At 37.8% G+C, this 11,194-nt stretch overlaps 1 protein-coding gene across 1 annotated transcript; it reads left to right on the top strand.

Annotated features, from left to right (window-relative positions):
- Nucleotides 1-373: 373 nt before the first annotated feature.
- LOC111908781 (boron transporter 1) lies at nucleotides 374-4,063 on the top strand. Its single transcript, XM_023904588.3, has 11 exons — nucleotides 374-986; nucleotides 1,166-1,248; nucleotides 1,329-1,521; nucleotides 1,600-1,738; nucleotides 1,816-2,148; nucleotides 2,229-2,402; nucleotides 2,499-2,594; nucleotides 2,665-2,802; nucleotides 2,876-3,195; nucleotides 3,289-3,556; nucleotides 3,631-4,063. The coding sequence occupies exons 1-11, from the start codon at nucleotides 883-885 to the stop codon at nucleotides 3,916-3,918; spliced, it is 2,136 nt and encodes a 711-aa protein (XP_023760356.1). The 5' UTR covers nucleotides 374-882; the 3' UTR covers nucleotides 3,919-4,063.
- Nucleotides 4,064-11,194: the final 7,131 nt, after the last annotated feature.

The raw sequence follows: 11,194 nt of genomic DNA, 5'->3' as shown, positions 1-11,194 counted from the left end.
GGGTATGAGGTTTGGTCGACTCACCTTCCACCTAATCTCATTTAGTGCCACATCAATTTGTTACTGGTTACTGGTTGCAAGAGTGGTAACCGGGTAAGATGGGTCAATTCGTCGGTTTATCTGGTATTCCATGCTTTTTCGTTAACATTTATTAGTTTAAGACTTTTTCATAAATACGGACAAAATAATAAGACTTAAATGGAGATTCCCGTATAAAATTCACCTAAAAAGTAGGATACCAAAGCTTAAATCATAAACCTCAAAAAAAAAAAAAATTAGTGGCAAATGAAGTGAAGACGAAGGGAGGCAAATGCAAATTCCTCGTCCCCTCCTCATACTAATATTAATATTGATAATTAATACTTCAGCCAGCTAGCGTTGTAGCCTGTCAGTCTGTCTTTCCCAGATCTTTAAGCTGCTTTGTGTTCACAACTCCGTTACAGTAAAATACCCTCATCTCATTTACACATCACAGAGCCATGACAGTGGATGTTCTTATCGATTTCATCCCCCTAGTTTGACCAGCATTTGAGATTTCTACCCCACCCCACCCTTTCATCTCTTTCTCCTCCGATTCGACACTTTGTTTTGTCTCAATCCCCACACCTTCACCACCACTTCCTCCCAGCCTTATAAATTACATTCCTTTGCTTCCACTTCATTCATTCAGCACATTACATCAATACATACACTCAGATTCGCCTAATCCTTCCACTGCACCATGTTCCGTCGTTAACTCCGCAGTCGCATTATTTCTAAATCTGTTATTAGCAAAATGTCAAAAGAAATTCCTTGAGGTATTTTAATTCTGAAGAATGGGCAGCCCGTAAGTTATTGAAACAAGGAACTGCTAATCTGCCAGAGTAAGTTGTTAAGTGTGAAATGGAGGAGACATTTGTGCCTTTTCAAGGAATCAAGAACGACCTGGATGGACGATTGACGTGTTACAAGCAAGATTGGACAGGCGGCTTCCGTGCAGGCTTCAGGTATTTGCTAAAAATTAGAAATAAATTTAGCTTGGTTTCCTTTATTCGATTGCAAAGATCCTTATACTCTGATTTTGTTTTCCCTAAAAGTGAAAACGGGGGAAAACTTTTATGTGATTAAATTCTAGTTTAGTATTTGTTTGAGTTGAAACTTTTGTTTTTGTGGGGGGTAAATGTAGGATTTTGGCTCCCACAACATATATATTCTTCGCCTCAGCAATCCCAGTTATATCCTTCGGCGAACAACTGGACAGGAATACCGGTATGAAAAATAGACAGATAGATTAAAATTTGTTAAATCAAGAGTTGCTGTTAACTTTTATGGACTGGTTTGGTTTGCAGAAGGAGCTCTAACGGCGGTTCAAACATTAGCCTCGACGGCGATATGTGGGATGATACACTCCATCATTGGAGGTCAGCCGCTGTTGATTTTAGGTGTTGCAGAGCCTACCGTACTCATGTACACCTTCATGTATAACTTTGCGAAACAAAGACCAGAACTTGGTCATAACCTGTTTCTTGCTTGGAGCGGATGGTGAGTGTTGTATTTTAGTTTTAAGATTTAATTTGGTGGAAAAGAAAAGTTAATTAACTAGATGATTGTTGGTGTCAGGGTATGTGTGTGGACTGCGGGGTTGCTGTTCTTGCTAGCCATACTAGGAGCCTGTTCGATTATAAACCGCTTTACACGTGTGGCCGGTGAACTCTTCGGCCTACTTATAGCGATGCTGTTTATGCAACAAGCAATCAGAGTAAGTCATGTTTCATGCATTCACTACCAGTGACAGAGTTGAGAAAAAAATTGTATTCTGATAAATTAACAAACCAGGGACTAGTTGATGAGTTCCGCATACCAGAGCGAGCAGACTTAAAGTCAATCGAGTTCATTCCTTCATGGAGATTTGCGAATGGAATGTTTGCACTTGTTTTGTCCTTTGGGCTTTTGCTGACAGGATTAAAGAGCCGGAAAGCCAGATCTTGGAGATATGGTTCTGGTTGGATTAGAAGCCTTGTTGCAGATTACGGGGTGCCCCTTATGGTCCTTGTCTGGACGGCTGTTTCGTATGCACCGAGTGCAACTGTTCCAAAAGGAATCCCTCGCCGTCTTTTTAGCCCCAATCCATGGTCTCCTGGTGCATATCAGAACTGGACGGTTGTCAAGGTAATTAAATTATATCTTGAAATTTTTTTCACCTTTTTTACTTTAGCTAATTTAATATATAAATGGTTCCAAATCCACAGGATATGCTGGATGTGCCTATTCTCTTCATATTTGGAGCTTTTGTTCCAGCAACAATGATTGCCGTACTATACTACTTTGACCACAGTGTAGCATCTCAACTTGCTCAGCAGAAAGAATTCAATTTGAGAAAACCGCCTTCCTTCCATTACGACTTGCTCCTTCTCGGCTTTTTGGTGTGCTTTCAAATGCTTTAATTATTATCAACTAATTTATATTTATGTATACATATTATTACTCGCTACAGAAATTATATTCGTATCATGGTGCAGACGTTACTGTGTGGTCTGCTTGGAATTCCCCCATCCAATGGTGTCATTCCACAATCTCCCATGCATACCAAGAGTCTTGCCACTCTCAAACACCAGGTAACATAGCATAACATACCAATGCTTTGTTTGTTTGTTTGTTTGTTGGCTCATCTGGATGTGCATGCAGTTGCTTCGGAATCGACTTGTTGTCTCTGCACGTGAAAGCATGAGGATGAATTCAAGCTTAGGAGAATTATATGGAAACATGCAGGAAGCATATCAGCAAATGCAGACTCCCTTAATCCACCAAGCACCCTCAGACCGAGTAACTAAATCTTTCATAAACAAATAATTAAAGATATACTTTGGTAAGTAGAAGGTGATGTATGTTGATGCAGGGTTTGAAGGAGCTAAAGGAATCAACGCTTCAGCTAGCTGCAAGCATGGGGAACATGGATGCACCTGTGGATGAGACTGTATTTGATGTGGAGAAGGAGATAGATGATCTGCTGCCTGTTGAGGTGAAAGAACAGCGTGTCAGCAACCTACTCCAATCCTGTATGGTTGGAGGATGTGTTGCAGCCATGCCTTTTCTAAAACTGATTCCGACTTCTGTCCTTTGGGGTTACTTTGCTTTCATGGCCATTGAGAGCTTACCTGGGAACCAGTTCTGGGAAAGGATATTACTGCTCTTCACTGCACCCAGCCGCAGATTCAAGTAAGTAATTACACCATTGTTAAATGTTTAGCTTATTTCATGAGAGAAAGAAGGAAACATTTTCTCAGATGTTGTTGCAAATGCAAAACACAGGGTTCTGGAAGACTACCATGCTACCTTTGTGGAAACCGTGCCATTCAAGACGATTGCGACTTTCACATTATTCCAGACATCATATTTGCTCATCTGTTTTGGGCTTACATGGGTTCCCATCGCGGGGCTTCTCTTCCCTCTCATGATCATGCTCTTGGTTCCTGTAAGACAGTACATTTTGCCTAAATTTTTCAAAGGCGTACACCTTCAGGACTTGGATGCAGCAGAGTATGAGGAGACCCCCGCTATACCTTTTAATTATCCTCAGGTACGTAACTTAACTTATTTTATAATTCTAATATTATACTGTACAGTATGTAATTAAAACAATTGTTGAATTAGGAGGGAGAATTTGGTGCTAGATCTTCGGTTCCAGATGCTGGGGAAGTGCTAGACGAGGTGATTACTAGAAGCAGGGGTGAGATTAGGCGTACAAGTAGTTCCAGAGTGACAAGCACCACAACAACTCCTACAAGAGATGCCAAGAATCTTCAGAGTCCAAGATTATCACTCAAAGCATACAGTCCTAGGATTAATGAACTCAGAGTCTTGCATAGTCCTCGATCTGCTCCAAGAGAACCTTTTAGTCCAACCGCTCCATCTTCTTTGGGAAAAAGTCCCTGCAAATGATCAAAACTCCCCTTAATACTGGCCTGCCATCTCCTCAATCTCCTGTTTGTTTGTTTTCTTTGCATCCTTTATTAATTGTAACAGGATAACCTGTATTGGTTTCTTGTAATTATAATTTATGATAGTTATAATGTATATTAACGTACGTTTGCGGGCCCTTTAGAATAAACCCCATCTGGTTTTCATTAAAAGATACTAGATTATATATCGTCAACTCATGTAATTATAAACTTCTGAAATTTCTTAAGTGTACTATACTGGAGCTAGCTGCAAACAAGACTTGCTAAGTTTCTTGACAGCATTCCGCTAAATTCAACTGGATTCATAGTTTGACAAGTCATTTTGACGTAGGATTGAATTGAGTGAGGATTTGAGTTTGATTCAACAGCCCAAACAACTTTATAAATGTCCATTTATACTGTGCTCCATATATAAAAACAGTTGCCTGCAAATACTTTTAAGAAAGTGTGTGTAATAAAACAAGCCCGACCCAGAAATATACACTGGAAGTACATCTATACGTATTAACATTAACATGTTTCCGATGAGGTGAATAAAGATGATACATAGGCTGTGTTTGGGCGTGCATAAGCTATCTCATGTTTTGAGCTTATGGCAATTTAGTGTTTGGTGAGACAACAAATTAAAAATAGCTTATAGTATCTGTTTTTCAGCTAACGTATCACACATGCACAACCTTAATTAATATACGCTTTTCTTATAAGTTTCTTAAGCGCAAATGTATTGATGTAGTGCGTGCATGTATTTTGGACATGCAAGCAGATGTACGTACGTTTGTGAGGAAATGAAGGAGGATATGCAAGTCTTTTTATGGAGTGTGACATCTGAAGCGGACGAGTTAGTGGTTGTCCCTATCCAGTTTTGGAAGTATCTTGATTCTTGCACTTAGTAGGCCTGTCATCTTTGAAACGTGTAGAAAGTGTTTGCCATCATCACTTCCCAGATGGATTGAAACTAATAAATTGTAGAAATAGTTGAAAACACAAGGACCACAAGTATTTGAACTAAAAGATAAGAACCTTACCTTACGTAAAGTATGATGGAAGCTATTCATGGCATAGACATGCAGTAAAATAAAAAAGGTAAAAGGTAGGTTTGAAAATAAGAGGTGCAAAATGGATGGAGGAAGGAGAGAGCTATGATTAGAAAGAAAAGCAGCGGTCAGAAATCTCTGCAACAAAATGATTCAAATGAGGGAGGTATGAGTAGTCATTGACTTGGTGATAGTGGCAAACATATTCATTCCATTTTTTCTTTCTTTCTTCATCAAATAACAACACAACAGTCTTCTTTTTCTTTTTCATGTTTAAAAAGCAACTTCTTTGTAACCAAAAAAAAAAGATGGTGTAAATTGAAGATTTGACAGTTAAGTTGACCACCAAATCTCTCCTTTCTCGATCATATGCAATCAAGTGCAGCGTGTGTGGGTTACACGTATACACTAATACAGAAAAGAACACTTCAAACGAAAAAAAAAGCAAAAGCATACAGGCCAAGGTTGTAAGAAGCAACCACTTTGCTTCTTGCTATGAACACACGAAAAACAGGAACACTGGAATGAAAAACAGAATAAGCTTCAAGATGGAAATCTGCTACTGTGTTTATTCACCTTAAAAAAAAACTCCACGAACAATGCACTGGATAGAGTAATAAGAATAACATTCTTTAATAGCCGTTGATAATTCCGTTTGTCAAGCGTGCAATAAACCGCATAAACCGCGCGCACCGCACCGCGTAGTGCGGTTTTGGACGTTCACGGTATGAAGGTTGAATTTTTAATTTTGAATTATTCCAATGATACTGTATATACAAATAGAGAGGAATACACAATTACAGGAGACAAATTAGGACTATACTAGGAATGTACAACAATCTTTAGTAATAATAAAACTCTAGAATATTCTATTTTGAATGATTGCTTTGCTGAATTATGGTTGTGATGCTATAGTGTTGATATGCCCCCCTAAGATAGAGGTTCCATTGGAAACTCCAATCTTGGATCGTAATCTTAAGAATGGAGCACGGGATAGGGGTTTGGTGAGAGCATTAGCGAATTGATCTGTTGAGTTGATGTGTTGAACTCGAAGTGTACCGGCTGCAACTTTTTCTCGAACGAAATGATAATCCAAGGCAACATGTTTCATACGTGAGTGATAAATTGGATTGGCATACAAGTAAGTTGCTCCTGTATTATCACAAAACAGTTTGGGCGAAAAAAGTGTGGAAATACCAAGTTCTTTAAGAAGATTTTCAACCCTTGCTAGCTCAGCAGCAGCATTAGCAAGAGCTTTGTACTCTGCTTCAGTCGATAAACGGGATATTGCTTTTTGTTTGGCAGATTTCCACGAAATGATGTTATTATCAAGATAGATGAGATAAGCTGTAGTGGAGCGACCAACGGTATGGACTCCCCCCCCCCCCAAATTTGGAGTCAGAGAATGCTGAGAGCTCAAGAGCTGATTTCTTTTTCAAGAACAGTGTAACATCACGAAAAATCCATGACATAATTTTTTTTAGATTAATAAAACGTTAATACATATCTTTCCCATAAACCAAGGTAAACAAGATTTAACAAAACATCATCAAATCAGAGTAATTCACAGAATACGGAAACATGTGGTGTGTGCTCTATAATCATCTCGAGCTCTTCCATTTGAAAACCAGAGTACTTGAAACATAAAATGAAAACCGTAAGCACAAAACTTAGCGAGTTCCCCAAAATACCACACACATACAACCACATAGTATCAAGCGGCATATATATAGTTGCCACGGTCTCCCCCATGGTCTTTATCTGGAATGCCATGGGCTCCCCCCATGGTCTTCCATGCAAGCATCACAGAGACAACTAACATTCCACGTAACAAGTAATGGACCGGCATCGGTGCCTTCGACCCATGGATATAATGAGAAGACTCACCTTGGACAGCTAAACCTACGAATAAACCTCTAACTGCTGATTCGCTAGAAACCCCGTGCTATCAAACAATAACACCCAATTAACAACCGGGCTTTAAATAAAAACCAATGATCCATATATGGTGTAAAATGACCATTTTACCCCTCACCTAGTTTGGTCCAAAACTAAGGCCCAAATTCTCCATCATAAGGGTCATCCAAAGTCCACTTATGGCCCAGTTTTCCAAATTGGGCCCAAACCTTCATATGGGCCTTACCCTAAAGCCAATTAACTTTTCCTAATCCCAAAACACATATTCCTAGTTGGTCAAATAAAGCCCTAAACAACCAAGCCCAAAAAGGTAGCCCAAATCGAATCCCAACACTCAAAGTCCAATAGACCAAGTACATGGGGCATACAAGCACGTACGCGCAACGTACTCGCTTAGCGGCTTGTACGCTGCGTGTACCTGCCTGTACGCCCACCGTACCTGCCTTATTCAGCTCAAACCTTATTTCCACTTAATTCATTAAGGCGAAGCTTTCCAAACCACAGATCTGACCTCCTTGAGTTGGAATTGTTGGATTAGTGTATAAGTCCATAATTATTTTGGTATGTACTTGACCCGATGGTGCATGGTCCTTTTGGGTTGCCTTCACCAAAGCAACTTGATAGGATGAATTATGGAGAGAAATGATTAAATATGATTTATTAATATATTATGAGAATAATATATTAAAGGAGAAATCATATTGTTTAATTAATATTAGTCAATAATTAATTGGTAATTAGTTTTGTGACTAAAAGAGATTAATTAAACTTAAGGGACTGGAATTGTAATTATAAGATAATTGCAATTGGGCCATGGATTGCCTTGTATTAAGGGATGGACGAGTTCTATGGGGAAGCCCATAAGAAATCGTCCAAGGCCTTAAGGAAAGGGATCCATGGGTTGCTTAGGGCTTAAGCATCCAAATTAGGGTTTCCTTATTAGATAACCCTAATAGCCTCCTATATATATGGATCCCTTATGACCCAAAAACGTGGCTAAGACTTCTCCTAGGGTTTCACACGTTTTAGGTCAGCCTCCTTCCTGTCTCCTCTTCATCCTCTTGCTCTTGGTGTTTGTGACCATTAGAGGAGTGACATTTGTGACTCTAAGCTTTCTAAAGTCAATAGAAGAAGGATTTGGGATTGTTATTGCTACATAACAATCAAGGTATGATCTAAACCCTAATTATATGTTATATTGATTGTCATATTCTAGATCTAGGGTTTATAGTCTTGGATAACTTGCATGTACAATAGAGAAACCTAGATCCAAGCATTAGGGTTTGTATGAGCACATAGGATGTTCTTATGACCAAAACCCATCAGTGGTATCAGATACTAGATTGGTTTCTATTGTATTGATGCTTTGTATGTTGAAAAAAATTCGATTTTGTGTTTCTGGGGGCTGAACTCGCCGAGTTTTTTAGATGAACTCGCCGAGTTCATGCTAACTCGACGAGTCCATGGCTGACTCGACGAGTCGGCTGGTCAGTGAGAGGGAAAACCGGGATTTCTTGTTGTTTTTGCTTGAGGATAGTTGCCTTATCATATTAGATCAATATTAATCCGATTTTTTGATATATATATATATATATATATATATATATATATATATATGACTATATTCTTGATCTAATTGAAGATATTTATCAATTAATAAAATATTTGTTTCCTTATGTGATAATTGATTAATTATTTTGATTAAATTGGTAAATTGTTTTGCAAGAAATCATTAAATAAATCAAATATGGATAATTATGTGATTAATTGTTAATTTAGATTATTTGTTATTTGATCCTTGTTGTTATGAAAAATGTTTCATATTTTCCCCTTTAGATTTTATAGTGTAAATTTGACCTCAAAAGTATTGTTGTTTTGAAATTTAAATAGTTGAAACCCTAATGTTTTGAAAAAGGTTTCAAAACTTGCCCTCAAGTTTTGGAATTTAAATTTTGATTAATAGTTTAATTTTGATGTATATTTAAATTCTCAACCTAATGTTTTGAAATGTTTCAAAACTTGCCCTCAAGTTTTGGAATTTAAAAGTTGATTAAAAGTTTAATTTGGATTGTTAAATTCTAAAACCCTAGTATTGTTTTTGAAAAAGTTCAAATCACACCCTTATGGTTTTATTAATTAATTAAGGTGTATAATTAAAAGAGGTTTAATAAATCCATAAAAGTTTTGGTTTAAAATTTAATTGAATTAAAAGTATAATTGTCAAATTTGACCACCTAGTATTTTAAAAGTTGTAAAATACACCATATACTATATATAACATTAAAAGTCTAACATTATATATATGTATGAGTAAAAGTCAGTCTTACCGTTAGTAGGCCTCATTCACGAAGCTGGTCTATAAGAGGTGTTTAAGGAAATTGCCTATAAAATGGCGATTGAATGAGTATCCACTCTTACCCACCGCACTCTTGACTAGTGGAGGGTCGTTAGCCGAACAGGTAGGATAGGACGAAAACCTTCCATTATAAGTATAATGAATTACTAAAGTAACTAAATGTCTTTCAAATTCCCAATCTTAGTTACTTAGGCAAAAGTGAATTGATGCAATTCCATGAAATTACACTTTGTGCCCTTGCGAAGACGCTAGTGGAGCGTGTGTGGTTTACCGGCACACTAAATGGTTCTAAGAAAAGGTAGCAAAGGGTGATTCAATGTTTGTCATAATTCGGTGGAGCGTGTGTGGTTTACCGGCACATCGAATAGGTGACTGTAACATGTGGGGGCACCATGTAGTTTGCATGGTTATTCACACCCGCTTTGTGATCCTCGGCATCCCAGTCACAAACAAGAGGGGCATATCGAGATTTAAACATGCCGTTGAAATGTTCAATGAATCTCTTAGGATCTAGGATTTTTCATAGATTTAAAACTTAAATTTCTTTTTCGTTTTTCATGGTGGAAATTAGTGAATCATCATTCACTTACCTTCAAATGTTCTGCAATTTGGGTTACGGCATCCCTCTCCCGAGTTGTAGAATATTGTGTTGGGTCCTACCCTTAGTATCTCATTTGGGTGATTTACTAAGGACTCAATCAATCAACTAACTTGAATTCGTTTTCTTCCGTTTTGTAGATGTCAAAGTTCGACAACTATGGTCTTGCCAAATCCCGTGGAACAAGCATTCCACATGAAGATGGTATTCCACGATTCGATTGAGGAACAAGAAATCATGCTTCACTTCCTCCACCTCCTCCAATTGTTCTCCCTAACCCACAAGATCGAAGAATTGAAAGGTTCAATATCACTAAAGCCCTATTGGAAATGAAACATAAAGATGGTAAACCCGTGTGTGCCCACGTTCTAGGAATGAAATCACACATTGATAGGTTGATAATGTTGGGTGTGTCATTCCCGGATGAGTTGGCTGTGAATTGGGTTTTGCAGTTACTTCCTGAATCATATAATGAGTTCAAAAGAAAGTATTATATGATGGATCATGACGACAACCTCATTGACCTAACTTACATACTCATTGCTGCTGAATCAAAAATGATTTGGCGAAGCAATGGAGCGTATTTGTTGGAAAAGTCAACCGACCATGCTTCTGAGGACGTTCTAGGAGAACCGACCTGCGTTTGCTGCCAAAAGAAAGGGCGTTGGATACAAGTCTGCCCAAAGAGCCTGAAGAGTCCAGAAGATGGGAGAGTCAAAGAGTATGGCTGCGCTTCAGGTAAAATCCACTATCTAACTTCGTTAAGTTCCTATTCATTGATTCTTAATACATGATGTGACAAGATTGCATTTGAATGTTTTGCAAGATCGGTGAAAAGAAAGGAAGCTTGGTGAAAGAGCAAGATGAATCTAATCACAAGAAATGGATCTTGATCGCATGGACTTGAAGATTAGACTTTGAGCTTAGATAGTTATGATAGAGTTGTTAGAAATTTTCTTTTTGAAATACATAGTTTTTCAATGGATTTTGCATTGTGAGGACAAAGATTTTCCGCTGCTTTTATAAATAAAATAAATTTTGGTTTGACTTATTTATTTATTTGTTTACTTCCTTGCAATGAAATCGTTATGAAAATTGATGTTTGAATATTTCTACAACAAAATGGATATGATTCTTATTTATGGTGTTTATGGAAAAGTCAAGAATTTACCAAATAGAGAGAGTTTCTCATCGCTCAAGGTTCAATTGGACAGAAACTTGGAATCATGCAACTTGGTTGCACGATGAATGAGAAATTTCATATTTGGAAATTAGACTAATTCATTGACAAAGTGTCAAGTGAAGGACTAGGAAATCGAGTACACAAAGTTGTGTGTTGATCAAGTCCACC

This window comes from Lactuca sativa, chromosome 9 (assembly GCF_002870075.4).
Source record: "Lactuca sativa cultivar Salinas chromosome 9, Lsat_Salinas_v11, whole genome shotgun sequence".
Lineage (NCBI taxonomy): Eukaryota > Viridiplantae > Streptophyta > Magnoliopsida > Asterales > Asteraceae > Lactuca > Lactuca sativa.
The sequence above is the reverse complement of the archived record's forward strand: the minus strand, read 5'-3'. Positions and strand labels throughout refer to the sequence as shown.